Source organism: Amia ocellicauda, chromosome 3, assembly GCF_036373705.1.
Source record: "Amia ocellicauda isolate fAmiCal2 chromosome 3, fAmiCal2.hap1, whole genome shotgun sequence".
Lineage (NCBI taxonomy): Eukaryota > Metazoa > Chordata > Actinopteri > Amiiformes > Amiidae > Amia > Amia ocellicauda.
This window is the reverse complement of record NC_089852.1, coordinates 17,142,269-17,167,818: the sequence shown is the minus strand read 5'-3', so window position 1 is coordinate 17,167,818 and position 25,550 is coordinate 17,142,269. Positions and strand designations below refer to the sequence as shown.

The window sequence follows — 25,550 nt, the reverse complement described above, 5'->3', positions numbered from 1 at the left end:
CAGCTTCCATACTCCTGCTGAACCCAAAGCTACACGTTAAAATATGCATTTCTTATTAATAATTAACCAGCCATGCCATTAGTATGTATGTTATACATGCATTTGCAAAGCTGAAAGTAAAAGGGAGCTTCTGTGAAATCCCTCAAAAATACAAAGCCACTAAACACCCTGCAGTGCATCTGAATAAAGGTAGGAACAAATCAATTATCATCTTCACTGAAATTGGGATTATTATGCATTTCTTTGCCGGTCAGTTTATCTGAGGAGACTTATAATTAGAACTGGATGAGAAATGTGCAGGAAACTGTAAAAAGTGCTCAATTTATTATTACACCTGAACCTCAAATTCTGCTAACTCTGGAACGCTTAAATCATTTCCTAAATCTCTAGTTGTGTAATGTATAGCCATTTTCACAGTATACCTTCTATTCCTGGGTTGAGTGGAAGGCGGCCCCAGGGTGAATTACTCCTGAGTTAAGCCCTGCTTGTGTTCACAGTGCGCTACAAAACCCAGGTGACGATTCACATGAAAATATTTCAATCCGAGGTGAGCACATCATCCTGGGTTGGAAATGGCAGCCCTGATCTCTAGCAGGGGTGAGTTCACCCTGGCTGTAGAGTCTCAACTCGGGTTGAAAATGACAATGACAATGTGAAAGAGCTTGATTTTCGACCCACTGTCTGGTGTGAAAGCAGCTTCCAGTGCCTTGATGTACCAAAACTGCTCTATCCATTAAATCACAAAATACATATGTACATATACATATATATAAGCCTATGTGCATGTGTGTGTTTTATCTTGTTTCATTTACTTTAAATTTAAATCCATCTGGATTGATTTCATGGTTTATTTTTGGATGCTGTTGATCTTTACAGCACTTTGCAATTCTTTCTAAAGCGATGAAAGTAGCATTTTGACTTGATTTGATATTTGCCGTTGATCCAGCCATCAAAGTATTTGCAAAACTACATACATTATGAGCCTCGTGCAGAGTTCGAAAGTGTCAACGAAACCCAGAATAGAATTTGTGACCTTTCGTGCTCTTGTTGGGAAGCTTTGATGGAGTATGCTCCAGAGAGCTTCTCAGCAGTAAGATACATTAAGGAAGATACACTTATTTACTGCTCTGAGCTGCTCATTTCTAAAGCATTAATTTATGATCAACTGCCAACAAACCTTTAGGCATTTAATAACACACTATGTGAAAGCCATCTTCAATGGATGGGGTGAAAGGGGCACTTGAAACAAGGACAAGCACTTGAAATCTCAAAATTTGAGCCAGAGCCAAAATTAGCAACAAGGTCAACAGTTTACACATCATTTTATTTGAAAGAAATGAAGTCATTTTAATATAGGCAAGCTGCTTGCATCTACTATTAATAAAAACATCTCATTTGGTTTGGTGCCTCATTTATGACACTGACTATAGTTGACCTTTTACTTTTCTGTGGGCAGTAATTGCTAAACCTGTTTATTACAGTGCTGTTGTCGAAAAGAGACATCAAAATGAGATTTTGTTCTCTCTCTTTCTTTTACCCTTGTTCACAACGCTGCTCCTACTCCACATTCTACACACTTGAAATATCCCGTACATCTTCAATATAAAACAGTGGTAATTGGATTTTCTGGCCAATAAGTAAAGGAGATTACAATACAAGTTTAAAAAAAAAAAAAGGCCCAAAACAGTATCCTAATTCTAATGAAACTAGACTTACTAGTTCTAGAACCGAATGACACAGCATGGTACTGAATAACTAAATGAGCCTAAACATGAAAATATTACCTTGACACCTCATCTTTCCGAGCAAAGGTAGGAAATTGCTTTAAAGAATACCTCAAACTTAACAGACAAATAAGCTACTGGTACAATCTGTCATACATGACAGCTGACAAGGGGAAGTTGTGACGGAACAGTCACCAGGGAGTTCAGTTACTAACCACCATTTTCTTTTAATTGATTCAATTTTAACCTTGATGGTGTTGTCAGTGTTTTAGCATGATCTATATTAATCCTGATATGCATTGTTTGGCATTCTCCTGTGGCTGAAGCTCTGGCTTAGGCAGTGGAAGAGAGCACTGCTAATAAGGAATGCTAAGTTGATTGTCTGTATCCTACGTTCACTTTGAAAGCACATCATTGTTAATTCGCACACACTGGGGTCAAAATGGTGTGGTCACACGAACAGGGCAATTGAAATACTATGAAAGGACCAAATAGCATAAACTGTGCCTTAATACGACATCTAGTATTCTTTTCAAGAGAATATGCATCACACATTTACCACAGCTATATTTAGGCTCACCTGGCCAAAAACTGCTGCCGCCTGGCCAAACAAATGTGTGAACATTGGAAAAAATTTAAATAAAATAAAAATCAAGTGCTTTCACATTGTCGTTTTCAACCAGAGACAATATTCTTAAGTCGCCTCTGCTAGAGAAAATACTGCTGTCTTCTTGCTCATATTCATTTTCCTATTGAAAGCCAAATGACCCAGCTGCAATTTAATAACGTTCAAGATCTTTCTACAGTGAGGGAAAAAAGTATTTGATCCCCTGCTGATTTTGTATGTTTGCCCACTGACAAATAAATGATCAGTCTATAATTTGAATGGTAGGTGTATTTTAACAGTGAGAGACAGAATAACAACAACAAAATCCAGAAAAACGCATTTCAAAAAAGTTATACATTGATTTGCATGTTAATGAGTGAAATACGTATTTGATCCCCTATCAAGATTTCTGGCTCCCAGGTGTCTTTTATACATGTAACGAGCTGAGATTAAGAGCACTCTCTTAAAGGGAGTGCTCCTAATCTCAGCTCGTTACCTGTATAAAAGACACCTGTCCACAGAAGCAATCAATCAATCAGATTCCAAACTCTCCACCATGGCCAAGACCAAAGAGCTGTCCAAGGATGTCAGGGACAAGATTGTAGACCTACACAAGGCTGGAATGGGCTACAAGACCATCGCCAAGCAGCTTGGTGAGAAGGTGACAACAGTTGGTGCGATTATTCGCAAATGGAAGAAACACAAAATAACTGTCAGTCTCCCTCGGTCTGGGGCTCCATGCAAGATCTCACCTTATTGAGTTTCAATGATCATGAGAACGGTGAGGAATCAGCCCAGAACTACACGGGAGGATCTTGTTAATGATCCCAAGGCAGCTGGGACCATAGTCACCAAGAAAACAATTGGTAACACACTACGCCGTGAAGGACTGAAATCCTGCAGAGCCCGCAAGGTCCCCCTGCTCAAGAAAGCACATGTACAGGCCCGTCTGAAGTTTGCCAATGAACATCTGAATGATTCAGAGGAGAACTGGGTGAAAGTGTTGTGGTCAGATGAGACCAAAATCGAGCTCTTTGGCATCAACTCAACTCGCCGTGTTTGGAGGAGGAGGAATGCTGCCTATGACCCCAAAAACACCATCCCCACCGTCAAACATGGAGGTGGAAACATTATGCTTTGGGGGTGTTTTTCTGCTAAGGGGACAGGACAACTGCACCGCATCAAAGGGACGATGGACGGGGCCATGTACCGTCAAATCTTGGGTGAGAACCTCCTTCCCTCAGCCAGGGCATTGAAAATGGGTCGTGGATGGGTATTCCAGCATGACAATGACCCAAAACACACAGCCAAGGCAACAAAGGAGTGGCTCAAGAAGAAGCACATTAAGGTCCTGGAGTGGCCTAGCCAGTGTCCAGACCTTAATCCCATAGAAAATCTGTGGAGGGAGCTGAAGGTTCGAGTTGCCAAACGTCAGCCTCGAAACCTTAATGACTTGGAGAGGATCTGCAAAGAGGAGTGGGACAAAATCCCTCCTGAGATGTGTGCAAACCTGGTGGCCAACTACAAGAAATGTCTGACCTCTGTGATTGCCAACAAGGGTTTTGCCACCAAGTACTAAGTGGAAGGGGTCAAATACTTATTTCCCTCATTAACATGCAAATCAATTGATAACTTTTTTGAAATGCGTTTTTCTGGATTTTTTTCAAATACTTTTTTCCCCTCACTGTATATGGCTTCATGGGTTTCGGACCATTTATAAGTTATCATGCTTTCTTGCCTTGAACAAAGTTTTTCAAGTTGCAGCCACTTCACATCATATCCATACCAGAAATGACTGTTCTTGGGCACTAGTCTATAAACTCATAACATGAGTTCCTCGATCTGCTGCCCTTAGTGACTTTGCATAGCTACCAATTATTCTGTGCACACAAATTAATGTCTGTACTCTATTCTGAGTTTACTATTTGGCCTTTGAAATCCCTTCAGAATACCAAGACTCTGTAATCAGTTTGGGATATCCAACCATGTAAGCCAAGTCATAAGATATATGAATCTCACTGTAATTAGATTCTATGAAATGGGGTTTGCAGACATGGGTAACTCAAACCTGATCTCAATCCCATGTAAACCCGGTGACTAGTACTAGATTGCTAGTCAGAAAACAGTCCTGGGCATGTGCCATTGTTTTAGAAGATGTGTGTAATGATCCTTTGCCAGTAGGAACAACATATAGTAGATATAAGAATACTTACATACATATCCCAAAGACAATGGAAATTAAAAAAATATACATCTATAAAAATAATTAAATTGAGAATAGTTTCGACATTTCAGGAAGCTTGGCATGCAACATGAACAACAATGCATTTCATCCTAAAATTTAAGATTAGATTGTTTAAAATAAAAAATAAAAAAACATTTGAATTGTTTGGGAATAATTGAACTTCTATATTCTATTTCACTTTTATATTAGAATAATGGAAACTTGTTTTCAGAGTACTACTGGCTGACTTTGTGAGTAACACTCAAGCGCTAGAATTTCTCCTGGAAAAACATAAATGAATAAATAAACAGAAGCAGTCGGTTTGCTGCTTCTCACTACACAACCTGTCAACATTTATGTTCAAGAGGCAATGTCTCAACGATTGCATTCAATATCTCACTAAACAGAATTAACTGCCTACAGTTTATTACACTCTTCCAACATTTTACTTGCTTTGTAGTCCATTTCAGTCCAAGGAAGGAAGAATTCAAACTTAAAACCATTATAGTTTTGAAAAGACTGGAGCAGCTCTCAGTGTCTTCATGCTTAGACAGTGCCAATTATTAGAGCTGCACAAAACAATTATCTAGCTATTCAGAGGTGTTTTCTGGGAGGGGATATAGAATAACACTAACTGTGATTGACATTTAAAATTGAAGAACAGCTTCAAGATTGTGTACCGATTCATAAGTACTGAAGTAAGAAAAATAGATTCACTTGGCAAGAGACCGATAAACCCTGAAATTGTGGTCAGGTGAAGAATTCCTCCCCCTCTTCTCCCTCTCTCACTCTTCTCTCTGAGTAGGTGAATGAGTTTCAGTGCTGATTAATCAATACAAACTCTTGCAATCGTTTTTCGGTTTTAAGTGCCAGTCGCTTAAACATTTTGTGCAGAAATGCTGATAATATTAAAGAAGTAAGCGCTTAAAATAAGAATTTGTGAAGAGAAGAGGGCTTGATAGTGCAGTTATCACAGGAACAGCAAGTCCTGTAGGGGTAATATATTAGAAAAAAATAGCAAACAGAAGTGCTATCTTATATAGACTTCTAAGAAAAATACAAAATACAACTCCTTTCTTAAAATCAGGAAATACATCTTGGGCCTCTCTAAGATTTAGGACTAACTCCCTGAAGTTTTGCAGCAGCTTGTTAATAAAAAATACAGCAGTATTTTTTGTGAATGGAAGAGACAAGCAAACTTAATATGATGCTATGAGAATTGAGGCTTTTGTTCTTCTGTTCTTTTATAAACTGCCAAATCGCCGTTTCTGGCAAGGTGCTTCACATTTTAAAAGAGAATAATTTGTGTCTGTGTGTGTGATATTTAAACATGCTTAAGGATATTGCCCGGAACAAACAAAAACACAGACGAATCAAAATCAGGTGAAAGAGTGCAGATCTGTATTGTGAACAAAGTGAGGGGGGATCTGTCAACTGGTTTAAAATAAATGTTTTTACTTCTGGGCCATTGGCTGTAGATAGCCTTTCAGAACAATAAAAGGAACGGGAGAAAAAGGAAAGCTATGAGGGCTGATGACACATCAGAACAGCTGGAATTTTGTTCCCTCCCCATGCAAAAAAAAAAATCTATGAATCTATCTACATTAAATTGAGCTTTTTTATTGCCAGTTATTATCAGTGCAAGCTAATTACACTTTTTTTTTTTTAATGTAGAGGGGGAAAAGGCATTTCAAATCAATCATGAAAGTACTATAACACAAATAAAAATGAACGTACATTTTCTTTTTTACTGCAGGACTGCATTAACAACCATATGTAAAAATAATGTCAAATTACTGTTTAAAACTGGGCTCTTTACACCTTTAAGACATGCTACAGAATGAGACCAATTTGAAGTGCTCTTACTGCCATCTAGTGGAAAACTGAGGTAAAAACAATACTGAGCCAGAACTGATTCATGGTGTTTGTTTGCAATAAACATGATTTGAAATCTGGTCATGGCGCAGCAAATTCCAGCCGTTTACTGCAGGGCACATATTCTGTCAATTAATTAAGAATTAAATTAATTGACCTTTCTGCCATCGTAGTCTTTTTAGGAACAAGTCTATACTGTTATATTGTTTGACAAGCTGAGAGAAATGGACATTTTCAACGGCATGTTCAAATCCTTGTCTAAGGCTGACAAAAACAGCTTGAGGTCAATCGCTTCCTTTTCTCGGCCTAGCATGAATAATCCAGATTAAGAGAGAGAAAAATCCCTGGCTGAAGAGATGGCTAATAAATTCATTATTTTCATCATGATTCTGTGCAAAGATTTTTAAAATAGTAGATGAGGTCTAAAAGTAATGTAAGGGTTTGGCGAGGTAAAGGTTCACACGAACACATCAAGACTGGTGTTAGAGGGGAAGGTGAAGTCTTTCGGCAATGTTTTAGTTACCTAAACCTATAAGAAATATGCCTGGTCTTTAACCAGAAAATGAAGTCAGCTTTTCAATAGTATGAAATTCACCATCACTTATCGAAGGATTTATTTTCATAGTGTGCTGAACACGTATTCAACAAAGTTAGCACAGAGAGTATAGAAACTCGTTGGTACATTCATTGTAGGTCTTTAATTCATTCACATCATGATGCCGGGGGAAGCCCAAGATACTGCACAAAGTCTCAGTGTAAAATGTTATGTAAAGGTTTTAGAAAATATACTTCCTGGTTCCCCAAGTGAATGCTTAGCTGCATTGCAAAATCCAGAATGACTGTGAGCAGCCTGACACCATTAAGTCATCTTAGTAAAAGCCTTTATTCAGATAGTAAGACCTCTAGAGTGTGTAATAATTATCAGGCACACATAATTGGGAGTTACATGGTAAGCCATTTTGTTTTGCACTTTTACGTGGAGCCATGCCATCTCAACTAGCACAGGGATCCTGCTGATTAAGAATCAATTATATCTGGTATTATGACAGTGCTTATGAAAAGGAATAAGCTGGTGGCAGTGGGATCAATACAACATGCATAAGCCTAGAGCTTCCTCTATAAAGTCATAGAGCACTCTACAGTCGACTGACGCAGGAGTCAGCAGTTCGGAAAGATTCCATAAATGTTTGAGCCTTCCAAGCACTGCGGAGACAGCCGAAGCCAACATTTTCAGGTTGGGTCTTAGATCCTGCTGCACGTTGACCCGGAATTTTCAAAAGAAGCAGCGAGTGAGTATGGTTGGCAAGATGGGGACAGCTTGTGTGCGTGTTTAAAAATTAACAACACGAGTCAATGAGAGGCTTCACAGGGAGCCAATGTAAAAAAGCTGGTGTATGTCCATGCATTAGGCAGAAAGTTACTGCTAATGCTTTTCTTGCTAATGTTTCCACAGATTGACTTAAACTACAGTATGTGCAGAATATAAGTGCAGGCTAAAACTAAACAGACATAACACCAGTGTTGGCATGTCAGCACTGATTATCGGTAATGTCACATGAAAACATAAAGAAACATTATATACAGGGGGAGTTTGCTAGTTCCAGGTTGCTACAATCTAGAATCTCACTGAGCACACTTCTTGCAGGATCACCAAGAAAAGACAGCCCTGTGGACATGGGGAATTCAGAAGAAGCTCATTTAAGAAAGACAAAGACAAAGTCATTTATTTTACCCTGTCTGCACACTGCATGATATTCCTTTGAGACCAGGTCATATGCTGGCTGGTCTCTTTTCTATTTTAGCTCTTTTATGGAATGCAAAAACCTTTTTCTTGTAGAGTGATGAAAATAATATTCTAATTGGGCTTTTACTAGTGCACAAGATCATTTTAACAATGCATTCTACAAATTATCCCAAAATAATACTAATACTAATTACACAGATTATTATTAATACATTATAGATTATGCACTTCTCTCTTTTAAATCAATAATAAGTCACATCTGTAAACAATGATTGTACTAGATTTTATTACATATTTATTTTTTATTTGGTTTCACTCATAAATATTATTATTAATTTAACCCTAAACCCAAATTGCAAACAGTCTAGTGTATATATGCAATGGACTATAGCCACTTTTGTTTATGCTGAATATCATTTGCATTGAGTCTGCCCCTTTCTGAATGTTATCTACATTACATTGCCCTAGTTGCATCCAGGGTGTCGGCTATTCCCCATAGCTCACCATTATCAGCAAATTTAATTAGGTTGATATTTATACCCCGATCTAAGTTGTTTACATATATTAGACAGAGCGACGACACCACTATGGAACCCTGTGGGACTCCTTACAGAGACTATGATCTTCTAAATATTAATAACTAATAACATTCTACCGAGAGAGAGAGAGAGAGAGAGAGAGAAAGAAGAGAGCAAAGGGAATTAAAGGTTCGTACTGAAGCCCCTATATATAGGATATTTTGAGGCATGTTCCGATCTCTCTTTACTGGATAAATTCTTTATAAGTGCACACGTGTTCTACCACCTAATGAACAATCCACCTGGGCACAAAAACATCGTTCCAAAAAGTGTAGACATCTGAAATACGTCTGTGAATGTACTTAACTGCGGCTGCAGACTGAGCTGTATCCCCCACGCCAAGAGTTGCAGTGATAGTAATTGTTGTTGTTTAATTGGGCCAACTGGTGGAGGAATGGGAAAAGGAAAGACACTAAAACAGCACTAATTAACCTTTTAAAGCAAGCACCTGGCACAGCGACCAGTAAACACAAAACATAATAAGACAATCCCCCCATTTGCACAAAAGCTAAATGAAATATCATGGCATCAAAGCCTTTTTCTTAACCTAGAAACCACACGCTGTGTCGAGGGTGTGGGTATGGATGTTTACAGCCTTTTTCTGCTGAGGTTCCCTTTTAATAGACTGAACGCTCTCTCTGGCTGGGGAAGAATGGCACACAAGCACAGAGTAATACATCATCTGATCATCTTCTTCCTTTATATACCACTGGGAAACACATATAGTGCACGGCATTATCCAGAACATACTGCACAATCACTATTACTCTTGCGCAAATCTGAAAAGCATAACTGTTGACATATGACTATATCATCTTCCCCCTGTGTCTTCCTGCCTTTAAATAAAGGATGGCATGCACATGTAACAGCCCCATACGAGTGAGGCCCATATTCCTGCTGTAAACACAGCCTAGAGTCAAAGCGTGGTTAAAGTTCTGCTGCATTCACAGGCTCCCACTTGGAATAAATATAGAAAGCTTATGAATAATATAGACGCTCCTGCAAATGACATTGGACTTTACACTGACAACTATACAATATAAAAACATGTAAATGAGCAGACTTCCTGAAACAAACAGGCCTGTAAATGTAATGATCAAACAAACTGTAGATTTTGTGTGGCTCCTTAGATTAGAACAAGAATGTCATCAGCTAAAAATATTTATTATCCAAAAATGAATGGAAAAAAGTCTGGAGAATAGAGAAATGACAGATTGAGAGATTGGTAGGAAAAGGGTCTAGTGCATCTTTGCTGAAAGGGGATAGATTTTCAATATAAGGGTTTTGGAGAAGGAGTGAATGTATTAGTGATGGGAAAATCAAAAGATAATGTAAAATGGTTTCTACATTTACATTTTTGAGACCACTTTGTGTGTGTGTGAGTTCTCTTTTTTTTTTTTTTTTTTTATAAAGGAACTGTGCCATCATTTTGGCTAGGAGGTATAGAAGAGATCACAAATGTCAAATTCAATGATCCTGTGATGAGAGCATACAGAAGAGTCTCCACTAGGAAGAGCAGATTCCCAGATTCTGTCTGAAATTCCACATCCAATTTCCCAGTCCCAATCTGCGCTTAATGTATTCAGAGAAAGACAGCTCGGTGGGACAATTATAGCTGCAGATAGTAGATTTTATGCCTCGGGAACAAGAATCCAGTGGTGAAATCAGTAGGGGATTGAAGGGAAATTGTGAGAAAAAAAATAAAAAATAAAAAATCCAATTTGAAAATATTTTTGCAGCAATCTGAATTTTGTTTTTATAGCTTTTTCAAATGAGGTGAAATTATCCTCGATACACAAATATCTCAGACATTGAATTTAATTAGTGCACTAAATAGGGAAAGCGGAATCTTACCGGCTGACTAATTTACACCTACAGTGGCAGAAATGAGGGGAACCTGTAAGGCAAAGTGCTATGTGAACTGTGCCCGGAGGCAGACAGCAAGAGGAATAATGTTGTTGTTACTTGATTTAGATATACAGAATAGAAGAAGGGCACATATAAGAACAGATAACGAATATGCTTTACAGTCTATGTCTAATCAGTGGGGGGATCTCAGTAAAACAGTGAATAATAGTGATGGAGGTGAACATCTGGATCAGAAGGTTCTCTCTATATCCAAAGCCCCCTCTGCGGCTATATACTGAACACCATGTTTCAAATACAATGATATGAAGCAATTCAATGAGTCACTATCCAGGGCAAGACACTGAATACACAGTCAGACACTGAGACATAAGCTAAAGATTAACACAGCTGATAAAAGTGGGAGCAAAACCATAGCTTAGTAAACCGGTCAAATGAGAATCCCAATCAAATCCCTGCCCTGTGTGGACAAAGCGAGAGGGGCAGCCCTTGGGTGAGATTTAAAGGGGGTATGAAATGTCAGACTTCTGAGTTGGTACGGTGCATGGGGTCTACACTGTGCAAAACTGGTTTGGTCTAGTTGTAAAGGAATGAGCGGATTTCAATTGTCAAATTATTATTATTTGTTTTATTTTTTTCAAAATAAAAAAGGGGGGAACTGTTTTATTAAAGAGACCCACTGCATTAAATTAAGTCAGATTTACAGTTTTATTTATTTATTTTTATGTTATTCCTCACAGGAGAAGGGGTGGGGGGATTTTTAATAAAATTGTATTTTATGGGCAGCAGTGTGGAGTAGAAATTAGGGCTCTGGACAAAGCAGCGGGTTGTGGGATCAATCCCACTGGTACTGGTATTGCTCTAGTAAAAACCCAGCTGTATAAATTAATAATTGTATGTACCACAAATAAAAAATAAAACAAATAAATAAATAGGTTATTTCTCAGTTAACATCTGGCCACATGACTATGACGTAGGGTTGTTTATGCTTGAATACAGGTGTACTGGTCCTCCCTACAAGCTGTATTTGGACTATGGAGTCACACTTCTAAATGTGTTTCAGAGGAAGAGGGTATTTTGTCTACATCTCTCCTGTGTTAACACAAGGGTGGTAATGGTGAGCAGAGCTGATAAACCGCTGTGGATTACAAAAAATTATTGCCAACTCCATATTTATGAGCAGAAAATAAGAAAAGGAAAATTAATGTAACCTTCAAGTATTTCTAATACTTTAGGGGGATCCTGTAGAGACACTTCTTTCTTGTATTCAATGTAATGTTCTAAATGATTCTAACTGAAGTTTCACATTCATTGCTTAGGTGCTCCGTTTGCTTGTTTTTGCAATCCGTTTATTCATTTCCTTTAAGGAAAATTAAATTGTACTTCCTAGTATATAACCCCTGTACTGGAATATGTTAACTCAATGGAGTTTTAATTAATCAAGAGAAAAAGAAAAAAAAACACTTATGCAAATGTGACTTTATCACCTATTCTACTGACTGGCTGTAAAGGCATTATTAAAATTTAAAAGAAAAATCCCTTTGGTCGTTTCTCTCCTGCTCTGAAATTAATCTCTTTAAGAATATTCATTGGATGCAAAGAGGACTTTAAAGATAAGGAGGGGAAGTCAGAATATGGCACATGAAAGGGAGGAAAATAAAAGAGTAACAGAGTTTGTCTGCAAAAGACAAAAGCAGGAGATTGAATTGAAAGGAAGGTATTAGAGAGGGCTTGGGTTTATTTTATATATACCGGCTACAAAGAGACAGCCTGCCTAATATTTAGCCATGATTAACATGCTTCTTTGACAAGGCATCCATAGATTTCCTGTTCCAAGACTTCAAGGAAAGCGCATATCATCGGTTGGATTCTTAAACCACATCTGCAATTTGAAATACTTCTTCATAAAAGCTGAAAAACAATAGCCTGCGCATCCTGTGTTATCCTGCTATACAGCACGGTGTTTGGAAGTATTAAGTGAACAGATGTAATTTGTTTGATACCTCGACTCAATGCTTTCAAATGGAAATGTGCTCCACTAGTGGGGAAGCTTCCTGTTTTACTGCTTCCTATTAACAGCAGCAATCAGCTACCCCTCTAACAGACTGTATTCAGATCCAGCAACAAACTATACAGGCGATGTAGGTTACACTTAATATTAATCTTTTTTTTTTTTTTTATCACTATTTTAACTGTCGCAAGTTTCAGGAACCAAAATATTCCATTATGTAGCATTTAAATGCCTATTGACAATTATTTATAATCCATGTATATATAAATTAGGAATGAGACAATAATTGATAATTATGATAGGATCAATTGTGTTCGTGTCAGTTTTAGTGTGTCGGAAATTGGTTGTTAAAAATCAGGATTACTATCCATTAACAAGGATAATGCCACTTAAAAGCAGAATCACCAGTGGAATGAAATGGGATTTGTATATAACAGGAGCTGTGAGCTGAATCAGTCAGGGAAATCTGCTATCAAACTTACATTAAAAAAGACATTAAAAAGCACAATAGAGCTCTGAATGTCACAAATCATTTGACCCACCTAGATTAACAATAAAGAGCTCAATCTCAATGACATATTCAATTAACCCACTATCAGTGCAATACGTGATCTGAACCCGGATTGCACTCATGTTACTCATATCAGCAAGATAAGATCAACAGGGGTCAATGCATGTTGTCTTGCGTGTTGAAGACCTGCATGGCTTTATCGCTCACTGTGTCCAGCTGGAGCTGGATGTGTATCAAAGCGTTGCCTGCATTCAAGAAAATGCCAAAGAAAGAAGAATGTTTGGCACAGGAAAGTGAAACGTCAATCAAATGTTTGGTGATGAGAATATTAGAAACAGCTGGGTATGGCACAGTGAAAAGGAATCAAAATTAACAGGCCATCTGAGGGTTGTCAAAGACTCCCTAGCAGCTTCTCTCCAGAATACAGCTAAGAAGGCTTCGAGAACATGTGTAATAAAAAACCTCTTGTCAAAGCCTTCTTGTGACTACCGATATCCTGAATGCTCTGTAGGCCGATCCCTAATAAGTGGGTTTTGCCGAGATGCATGCAGGTATGCAAGTGAATGAAAGAGGTTAGATTGCCTATATTAAGTTTAACGCCTCCATAAAACACATCTGTTCAGATTACACCATTCTTTATTTTATAGCCTTATTTTATGTGTCAATTCATTTGAATTGTGATGTTTAGAATAGTATAGGTTACTGTTAAACAATGTAAGTTGCCTTCAATAAAGACTTCAGTTAAATAATAATAAAAAACCCTGTGCAAGGCATTAAAGCTGAAATGAACCAATCTATGTGCCCAGCATCTTATTTCCTTCCTTGTTACATTAGAGTTCAAATAAAGAAATAAGAACTGCACCTAAAGCACACCTATTTCTCTAGGGAATCACATGGAACAATTATAAAAGGAAAATATGAAAACGAATTGCAATTTGTAATGCTCAAACCAAGTCCATTTCGTCACTTTTCTTGTTGTACATCCTGGAACTGCATCTTGAAAACGACACAAAGTTAAGCGAGCTGAAGCCCAGAGGATGTAGATACGAGTTTTGAGATCTGACGTTGGCGAGATGCTTTCATTTGACATTCTGAGCTTGCCATTTCCTTCTCTTGATGGCAGGAAAGAAAACAAATATCCTCGAAGGGATCATCGGAGGAAAACAACAGAACAGCCACTGGCCTGCTCCGATTCCCACCGAATCCTTTCAGCTTTCATCCTCATCTGTCAACCCCATCACATGAGGAGCCCTGCAGAGTTAAGACATGAAGAAAGGGCCCCTGAACTCAAAGCAGGGAAAGCCCCCTTATGACCTCCCCCAATTACTGGAGCAGCAGAAAATGTTGTTGTTGTTGGGGGGGGACACAACAACAAAACAACAAAAAAGGCTTGGAGTAACAGTTTTAATACACTTGGAGATGAAGTGTAGTTCCAAAGAGTCAGAGAGAGGCTGACAGGCTCAGTCAAATTATCAAATTTATTCATTCATACTTTCCATCTTTATTTGTTTGTTTTTGCGGTTATCAAGTCAGATCTAGGATTATCAGAATTATTTACTGTCAATTCCAGGTAGGCAGCCTGAGGAACAAAATGTCAGTAGTTTTCCTATTCATTTGTGGGCGCACTGCAGATACACGTACCTGTCTATATCCCACGCATGTTGATATTGTACTGAAGTTGCTATATCAATATGAAGATTACCAATTCTGTAGGTTTAAAAGCATTACAACTGCCAGCGGTTATATAAGTCGACAGCCAGTGCTGGAAAGTTTAGGCTTGTTACCTTATTTTTTAATGCCTTAAATAAATCTACATAACAATATAGGAGATACATGAGATGAAATAACTGTAAAAACACTTTCCATTTTAACTGTAAAATCTGAAACCCCACATCAAATGGATCAAACTGCTACAGAATGGGAGTCCGGTTTAAAATGTCCAGGGAAAAAAGGGAAAAGATTTTTGAAACTTCAATTGAAAAATATAATCTGAATCATTCTTGACAAAGGTGGGGTGAATGCAAGGCTGCCTTAGTAAGAACATATTTTGGAAAGATGTTTAAGTGAGGGTGGGAGATTTACTTACGTTTTTCAATGCTACTAGTGGTTCCATAAATATAATCTCAACTGTAGAAATAACAATGTAAGAAAGCTGAAAGCATGAATAATAACGATCAGAAATAACTCCACATTGAACTAGAGCATACATTTGTGCACACGGGTGTTATTGTCATTATTAGTGTCATTACTAATCACAAGCTGGAGTGAAAAATGCCTGTTCACTTGCACGCAAGGCCCCAGGAGGGGTTAAAACAATTACCTCTCAACAATTGAGCCTCTGCACACTGGCTGATAGCACATTCTCTGCACGCGCCTCTCCAATGAATTTCTATTAATGTCCGGTGTGTGTCAGTACCAAGATAAGGGGACGAGAACATGTCTTACCAGGCAGCGAGAGAATGGGGCTCTGTGTAAAGACAGCGACAGGTATCTAAATCCTCGAGAAACTCTCTGGGTACAATTTACCTTTCACACAGTGGAGATAACAGGATCCTGGGAAGAAGGGGGGTATCCTAAAAATACATTTCCTCCTCAGATTCTCAGAAGGAGGAAGAGGAAGAGGAAGAAAAGCTGAATGTAATCAGAAGAAAAAAAAAGCAATTTCAGGTTACTTCAATGTTCAGCAGTGCACTTATCCAAAGCTGGGCTGAACTGGCCTGAAGAGAGTTGTATTATAAACTTGCCATTAAAAAAGGAGAATAAATATAAAATAAAATGGAGCAGGTAGCTGCAATTGAATGTGAATTGTTGCACTTGGGGAAATATGTGGAGAGACCAGGCAATGAGCAAGAGAGAATTCGGAGAACACAATCGCTGTCAGAGATAAGGGGCTGCAGCCATAAGCCCCGGCCCTCGTTTCACTGGAGTACCCAAAGCCGAGAGAGCAGGGGTTCAATCTCACCCGGGGGCTGTGGGTTTTAAGTGCTCGATGTACACTGCGCATCTTAATGTAAGCTTCTAAGGAGATACACTCACAAATACAGCTTTTAAAATACTGCAATGCCAATGCATTATTTAAGTTGAACGGCTATCTCTTGGTAGCAACATCTGGCTAGTCTTCCTTAGCTGGAGAGCGAGGGAAGTTGATTCATTGCTAGTTTTACTAACAGCAAGCAAGACATCACAGTTTTTAAATAAACTGTTTTTGTCATGAAAACCAGCATCTGCTACAATTTTCCCCTCATCCCTTGTATCAGATCATGTAGCGCTGTTCAACGCAATATTTTCTAATCAGGGAACTCTTTATCCCACTTCACAGGTAAATGTTTTCTACCCATTACCAAAGGATTGTTTTATACAATAGTGAAGGATTCGCAATTGGACAATATACTGCACTACTTTTCTGACACAACAGGTCTTATTACACTACATTATTTTTGTGTTTTTTTTTTTCTTTTTCTCTACATCTCTCAGCTGTGTCTTTGCATTTATCTCCCAGTGACTTCATTATTTTCCGTGCTTCACCAGTATTAAGCTCTTATTAAATATTAAGTCACTTTCTCAGTGCTACTTTTTGTCAGCTACCCATTTGCTTCATTTCTCTCTCGAGCTTGCTTCATTACTCATTGTAGCCATTCAAACATCTCACTGAAAAATATTTAAAACAATTTATGTTTTACTTACTGCAGCAATTTAAGACTCTCCTCTGAATAGTTTTAATTTAATACATTTTTTATGTGTTCATTAATATGGACTTGTCTGAATCCTGAGAGATCAACAAACATAATTCAGAGGATGGTTTTTTTTTCTTTTTTTTTTCTACACAATGTATACCTTAATAATAATAATAATAATAATAATAATAATAATAATAATAATAAAACAATGTAACAATTCATTACAATCTTAGTCTTTAAAATGACAGGGACATGGCTCAATGCCACCTCATGGTTCAGAAGAAGCATGTTTTGTTTAGAACATTTTCATTACAAAAGTGAATGTGCAAATCACATTTTGCAAAATAACAGTCAACGAGCTATCACCTATTAAACTTTTTTATTTTGTTTGTTTTTTTAATAAGACAAATGACTAGAGGGCTCGGTGAATCACTAGCAAATAGAAATTGAAAGAACAGGGAAATTAAACTGTCAGGAAATTGGTCAAATCTATTCAACAGTGAGATGAACTTGGTGAATAAAGACCTCAAGGTGATACATCTTAGCCAATTAGATAACAATTGTTAAATATATCAATTTTCTACAGCTGGGACGTTATTGGAGCATTCCAGGTAAAGTACCTTGCTCAACGCGGGACTGCTACGACCCTCTGCTCCACAGTGTTGCCCTAAACCTTAGACAGGCCACAAACGCCCCTTGCACGGGGCATCTCCACTGCAGCTGAATTCCAGGACAGAGTGATGCCAGGGGCTCTGGGGTGGGAAGGGTGGGTGGTGGTGGTTAGAAAACTCACCAGGGTCTTGGCTCTCTCAGCCTCCTCGCGGGAGTGCGCCCTCTCGCGCAGCACAGCCAGACTCAGCTCGTCTCTCGCCGACTCCCTCTCCTTCTGCGCAATCCGGGCCAGCTCCTCCTGGACCAGTGCCTTTTCTCGTTCATACCTGCACAACAGCATCCCACAATACAATACATCACATCAGGAACAGCCATGACAGCCTCAAAATGTGCAAAACGAGTTCAAACTTCAGGTTTTAGTCTATTCAACTATAGAGAACAATAGTTTTCAATTAGGTTTCTCTTTACTGTGAAAAGAAGTGTAATACTTCATTTCACCACAAGATGTCAGGCTCAACCTATTTTGTTTCCTCTCTTTATATCAAGGGTTCCCAACCCTAGTCCTGGAGGAGCCCCTAACCTGCTGGTATGTGTTCCAAACAAGCTTTCAATTACTTAACTGAACTATTAATTGAACTAATAATTTCCTAAATCAGAGCCTTTTAATTATTTTAAATAGTAGAGTTACAGCATTGTATAAATAAATTATTAAATAACCAACTATTTTAATACACAATTTAAATAGTAAAATCTAAGCAGATTACTTAAATTAATGTTCAATTAAGTAATCAAGATCTCAGTTGGAACAAAAAACAGCAGGACCAGGGTTGGGACCCTTGCTTTAGATTATTGCATATTCCATGTCTGAATTACTTTCATCCAGATCAAAAAAAGTGTTTTGGATTTACAATTAAATTGTAAATGCAACTGAAGAGTTTGTGTGTTTTAAGTGGGCCACTGGACCAATGGCCATTCAAGATCAAGAACAACTCAAGATGTCATTTAGTGATCCTTGCACAACAAATAGGATCCATTTATTTCAGACATCATTGGAAATCTTACAGTGCAGTAACTCAGCTGACTGATCAGCTGGATCCCAAGTGGAATATTGTGAAGAATGGAAATAGTACAGTGCTTCTGCCGAGCCACCATTCCAACTAGATTTTGTGAAGACGGACAAAGTCAAAAACCTACCATTTGTTGTTTTGCTCCTTTCCTCTTAATATTTACCATGACTGGTTGTTACATGTTGGGTCAAGACAGTAATGGTAGTGGTGGCACAGCAAGAGTACAAATTTAGACTGTTCTGGTTAATACTGCTTTTGACGTTTATGTTTTGTGGAACAGTACTGGGTTTTTTGTTAAATTGGTATTCAAACATAAGCCAAAATTATTTAAACCAAGAACCAGAAAAAAACATCTTCAGTAAGTCATGGCTCTACTTCTACTGTCATGACTTGCTCAACAGCATGTAAACACAGCCAATGAGTTCCATTAGTTTGATTTGTAGGTACTGTGAATTTTAAACCTGCAACAATCAAGAGAACATGGAAACCTCTAGAACAGTGGTTCTCAACCCTGGAGGACCACCTACCCTGTTGGGTTTTGTTCCAACCGAGCTCTCAATTACTTAAATGAACCCTTAATTTAAGTAACAGTTTGCTTACATTAGACTTTTAAAATGGTGTAACTGATAAAAAGTTTATTAATATAGTAAGTTCCTTATGCAATGTTAACTTAACATCCCTACTGTTTCATATAATTGAAAAGGCTCTGATTTAGTAAATTATTAGTTCAATTAAATAACTGAAAGCTGAAAACCAAACCTCAAAAAATCAGGTTGGGGGTCCTCCAGGAGCAGGGTTGAGAACCACTGCTCTACACTGAAGTAGACCAGATTAAACCCCAGTGTGTGGTGGTGGCTAGATAGATTATGGTTTCATTTATTTTAATGATTGAGAAAAAATCCACCTTCTGTACAGTTCTTCCTCCTTCCCTGTGAAAGTGTGTCCTGAATTTGTCTTTGAACCTGCAAACAACAAGAGAAAATGTATCAATCATTTCTAACAAACATTTCCAGCACATTCACGGACATGAATCAGACTGGATTATTTGCTGCATAGCTCAAGTTTTGGCACCAAGCTTAGTTATTCAGCTCAGATCAGAACTTGCTCATGAGGGACTCTCCATGGTGGTGTTGACATGTGAAAGTCATGACTGCTGTTCTCATCATGTTTTACAGTATGATTGCGGAAATGCAATGTTATGCAGTTTTCATTTAGGAAGAGAAATGTATGTTTAGGTATGGCTCAGTTCTGACTGCTGAAATCTCATAAGACCAAAGTCTGCTTAGTGCGCTGGGTTACATTGCATTTTATTGGGCCCGTATTTGGTACATTTTGGTACATGTTTTCACATGATTGGCAGGTCAGAAGGCTCTTCCCATTCGATTAACTGAAGTTAATATTAAAAGGACAATTCCTAAACATTATGCCATTTCAGTTCTTCCATATCAGCGAGAAAAACCTAACTTGTTTCTCCTGTATGGTATAAGTCAGGGGTTCCCAAAGTTTTTGACCCAGGGACCCCTTTGCTGCCCACAATTTGGCAGGGTACCCCCAGGTTGATTGCTGACCAATAAATATTATGACAGTCGGGGTTTGCAGACAGCAAAATAGTGGGAGACGAGGGGGAGGGGGTGTTGCTGATAATAAAAATCTGTTAGAGCAAGTGTGGGGGGGGGTGGGCTGATGGTAAAATACTATGAGAGCGGTGGGGAGTTTGCGAACAGTACAGCAGTGCGAGAGTGGGGGCAGTTGGGGACGGTAAAAACCTGATCGCTTACATTTCAGGGGAAGGGGGGGTTATTTCGCCGTCTTTTTGGATAGACAATCCACCATTACATTTTTGTTCTCGCGCACCCCTTGGGGTCAGCCCACGCATCCCTAGGGGTTTGGGAACCGCTGGTATAGATGAACCAGTTTCACCATATCTCCAATATATTAAAGCTCCAATCAAAAGCTTTTCAAAAGTTCACCCATACTATTGTCATCTGCTTAAGTCACTAAACCCAAATCTGATGGAAGACACACGAATGCACCAGATGCATCAACAGCCATGACTTTCTGTTCTTCATGGTTGTTCACAGTTCATTTCCATCCGGATAGAGATAAATTCAACCCCTAACACAAACCCTACTGGAGGAGTTATGAACCCTAGACTTCGGTAAAGGGGTGTGAAATTCTCCATTATTTTCATAGCATCTGCAGTTGGCTTTAATCAAGGTTTTGTAAAGCAAATAGTTGAAGTGTTTGAGTGATCAAGCGCTCAGGTGGAATGACAGCCTTAAACAAGTAACTGAGAAGCACTGTTTATACATCAGAGGGATACCAACAGACAGGCGATATGAACAAATGGTCGGTGCAGAGGAAAATGTGAACATGCAGTACCTGGAGATCCCGGTTGTCCACTGCCTGCGGGAGAGGACGGGCTCTCTGGCGCTGAAGGCTTGGGGTCAGAAGAGGGTTCCTGCATTCGTCTCACGACATCCTCCGACAGCTACACGGAGAAATTGCTCTCATTATCAATGCCATTACGAATACTCTCATTTGGGCCTACACTTAGCCTAACTGTTGTTTCACTTTTACAAAAAGAGACTCGTTTCTACTGCTGCAAAACTGATCTGCGCCCCTTTGCATTTCACAACGTGGGTCTGATGAGATGAGAGTCTTTATAAAGTGTTTTGAGATCAACCTGCAGTATGTTATGACAAGAAATACATGTACGTGTCAGTAAATTAGAGAGTTTGGTCGTTTTATGCCTTTCTTTATGGATGTAAATGCCAGTACTCATACACACACACAAAACATGCAACACCTTCCAGTGAATTCCACAAAATGCAGGACTCTGTTGCTCTAATTGCGGTTACAAAGACACAAAATAATCATCTTTTCCTACAGAAATAAAGGCATTGATGCATCTGCCGGTGTGTTTGCCCTAAAGGTTATAGCACAAGGATGCAGAAGGAAGTGATGCATACCCGTATCTTACGTCTTAACTGTTCATAAGTGAGCACAACAGGAACCATTTCACATTCGTTGTGATTAGCAAATATGTAAATGTCACCCGGTTATTAACGTCCTAGCGAAGGGGACTGCGGTGTCACGACACTAGTACCACTGCTAGACAGCGGCTGATTTGCCTGCAAGTGTCTCACATCCCTTACCTTGATTCCATGCAAAACCCTGACCCTGTCCTCCTCGTCCATGCCAAAAGACACCTTCCTGGTCGTGCTCTCGCTGCCCCCCATTGCAGTTCCAGGCCTAAAGCACAGCCCCTAGACCACTGTCGCTCACACTCTTGAACAGGAGACCCGTTTACTTCAGTATTGTCCTTTTCTGTGACCAATTGTTAGCTATCTAGTGCTCGACTCTGCACTCCAGATGAAAAAGTCGCGTTTTCAAACAAGCCAGTAAAACGAAATTGGATTGGTCGAAGAAAAGGGAACGGCCAATCGGGCTCCAGTTTGCTCTTTTGATCGCAACCGAGTGGAGTGGGAACTGTAGTTCACCACTGCGTCATCATGCCAGGAGGAGGGGCTTGTGAAGTAGGCTGCCAAGCGCGCGTCTCCAGCCTACAGCTACTGACGCCCTCAATGCGTGACTGTGCTTTTAGACGGGCGTGTCCTACAGGAGCTCAGGTTCAAACTGGAGTTGCAAAAACGTCGATAAGAAAAATATGCAAAAATAGCAACATCTGACTTGTTTCTATTTTAATGCAAAGCCAATAAATAAATAGTTTTCCCAAAAAATTGCAGCATTTAAGTTTTATTTTTTATTAAAACATTACCGTCATATCAAACAGATAAGACAACTTCTGCACAGAATAGGGATGATTAAATGTTTATTTTCTAACCATTAGAGGGTGTTAGTGATACAATGATCCTATGTCTATATATATACAGCTCTGGAAAAAATTAAGAGACCACTTAACATTGATTTCTGAACTTGGAGTGGTCTCTTAATTTTTTCCAGAGCTGTATATATTAAAGCCGGGGGGAATCCACTGGTCATGGTCCACATTGGAACCAATGACATAGGAAAAGGTAGGACAGAGGTTCTGCTAACAAATTTAAAGAGTTAGGAACAAAACTAAAGAGCAGAACCTCCACGGTAGTTTTCTCCAAAATACTTCCGGTACCACGTGCCAGGCCTGGAAGACAGGCAGAGATTAGAAAGTGGTTAAAATCTTGGTGTAGGGAAGAGGGGTTTAGGTTTATGGAGCATTGGTCTTTCTTCTGGGATAGATGGGACCTGTACAAACCGGACGGTCTGCATCTAAACAGAGGGGGGGTAATACATTGGGAGAGCGTATGTGCAGTGAAATTGAGAATCATTTAAACTAGGGACCAGGGCGGCAGGGAGCTCTGACAATGGGAGATGTTCCTCTAAGGAAAGAAAACCAAGGGAAACTGCTAGTGGGAAAGTCCTGAAATGTTTGTACCTCAATGCCAGGAGTATAAGGAACAAGATGTTGGACTTAGAAGCCACAGTGCTGGCATGTGATTGATGTTGTAGGAGTGACAGAAACATGGCTTTACAGAAAACGATGGGGATGAATACAAGTTGGAAGGATACACACAGTTTAGGAGAGACAGGCAAAATCGAAGAGGGGGTGGGGTAGCATTATATGTGAAAAATGATATTGAGGCAGAAGAACTCATATTAGATCCCTGTAACGGAACAGAATCTTTGTGGGTCAAACTGAACAACAGATCCGGAGGATTAGTGGTAGGAGTGTGTTACAGACCACCAATTCAGATATTCAGAAAGATGTTGCATTGTACAGTGTAATCAGGACTGCATGTAGCAAGGATGTGGCTTTTATAATGGGGGATTTCAATTTCCCAAATGTAGACTGGGAAAGCCCGGTTGGGACTACAGAAGCAGAAATAGAAATGGTTGAGATGGTAAATGACTGCTTTCTATCTCAATTTGTCAGAGAACCAACCTGGGACAGTGCATGCATTGACTTGATCTTTTCAAATGACCAAGATAGAGTCAGAGGGACACTAGTGAGAGAACCAATAGCAAATTGTGATCACAATATGGTTAGCTTTGAGGCATTCATTAAAAAAAAAACAAGGTCCAAATCTAAAACAATGGTCTACAATTTCAGAAAAGCAAACCTTGAAGGTATGAGGCGGCACATAGAAGAGGTAGACTGGAGCACACTGGATACAGATTCAGTTGAAAATGGATGGTTATATTTTAAGAATATACTGCTTGAGGCTCAGGAGCAATTTGTACCAAAACTTAGCAAATTGAGGACCAAAAAACATTGGCCAAAATGGTTTAATAGACGTATGCAAAAAGATATCAAGAGGAAGAAAATGTATAGCGCATACAAAAGGGATAGAGACTAAACAAAATACATAGAATATGTTGAGCTAAGAAAGGGATCAGGAAAGGAAAGAGGGAAATAGAAAGAAACATAGCTCTTGGAGCTAAAACTAATGCAAAGAGCTTTTTTCAATATTACAATAGCAAGAGGTCAATAAGGGAGGAAGTGACACAGATAAAGGGCAAAAATGGAAGTATCTTGGAAAACGAACAAGATGTGGCTAATGTTCTGAACGAGTATTTCACAGAGGTTTTTACAAAAGGAAAGACAGATAACATGCCACAGGTTAACAATCAATCCAGGCAAATCCTAAGAGAGATCATGATAAATGAGGAGGAGGTAGTAAAGGGACTAGCAGAATTAAAAACAAACATCACCTGGGCCAGATGGTACATTTCCAACAGTATTCCAATAGCTGTGGATCATGTGAAAGCATATGATATGATATACTTAGATTTTCAGAAAGCTTTTGATAAGGTTCCACACCAAAGACTGATCCTCAAATTAGAAGCTGTAGGCATTCAGGGTAGTGTAAGTCGATGGATTATGAACTGGTTGATGTATAGGAAACAGAGGGTGTCGATTAGAGGAGTTGCTTCTAACTGGAGTGAGGTTGTTAGTGGAGTTCCACAGGGATCAGTACTAGGGCCTTTTCTTTTTCTAATCTATATTCATGATCTGGACTCTGGGATAATGAGCAAACTCATCAAATTTGCAGATTATACTAAAATAGGTGGCTCAGCAGATACAATCTCAGCAGCACAGGCTCTCTTCACACAGAGAGTCGTCACAATCTGGAACAAACTCCCCAACAATGTAGTAGATGCTGAAAATTTGGGAATATTTAAAAATAGACTGGATAGGATCCTTGGATCACTCAGTTATTAATGGACACCAAACGAGCACGATGGGTCGAATGGCCTCCTCTCCTTTGTAAACTTTCTTATGTTCTTATGTGACTTGACAACAAATGCTAGAGCTTTTCTCTTTAAGGCCCAGACACACATGCAAACATATTACTCTGTTTCATTTCTACACACTAGCAAATAAAGACATTTAGACATCCACAAGAGAAGTGCAAAGTAAGCAGATTAAATTGTTTTTAATTATCGCTTTCTAGGAATGTTCAACATACCATATATATATATATATATATATATATATATATATATATATATATATATATATAATCTCTTTTTTTGTTTTAATACTCTACAGAAATACATACAATACAATTTAAAAAAATCTTATTGGGGGGAAAAAACAAACATTTCAAATGTTTTCCATGTTTCTGATGACATCGATGAAGGCAGCCTGTTATCTGTAGCAGTCCTTTTAAAGTCTCTGCTCCTGAATGCAACAGGTCTTGCATTGTTCTCTTCTGCTGCAAGTTCTCACCCATGGGAGAGAGCCAGTCGTCGCAATGAAAATCATCTGCCTGTGCAAAATTCATATCACACAATTCAGTAACTCGACACAAGCTTCAGACCCTTAGAGAAGATTTTGTAATTGTATACAGGGCATCTTCAATGAGATACTTTTCTTGGGTGTAAAGAAGAGCACACATTGAATACCTTTTTGGTGGTTTAATAACCAATAATTATACGGTTTTGTCTAATAAACAGACATTTATATTATGAAGCATGCATGCTAAGACTTTGTTTACTTGTGCCCCCCTATAATGCATGTACTACAAACATGTCCTGTTAAACACTGAAA

At 38.8% G+C, this 25,550-nt stretch overlaps 1 protein-coding gene across 3 annotated transcripts in view; it reads right to left on the bottom strand.

The window, feature by feature from the left end:
- Positions 1 to 21,915, bottom strand: part of LOC136739466 (MICOS complex subunit mic25a) — a 182,136-nt gene extending 160,221 nt beyond the window's left edge. The window contains exons 1-4 of one of the 3 annotated variants that reach the window (XM_066698362.1): positions 21,655 to 21,915; positions 20,879 to 20,987; positions 19,401 to 19,458; positions 17,611 to 17,755 (exon numbers count right to left, since the gene is read on the bottom strand). In XM_066698362.1, coding sequence (XP_066554459.1) covers positions 17,611 to 17,755; positions 19,401 to 19,458; positions 20,879 to 20,987; positions 21,655 to 21,738 — 396 coding nt within the window. In that variant the 5' untranslated portion in view covers positions 21,739 to 21,915. The remainder of the gene's footprint in view (positions 1 to 17,610; positions 17,756 to 19,400; positions 19,459 to 20,878; positions 20,988 to 21,654) is intronic. The other 2 variants (XM_066698364.1, XM_066698363.1) reach the window with 2 other exon arrangements.
- Between the last annotated feature and the right edge of the window lie 3,635 nt (positions 21,916 to 25,550).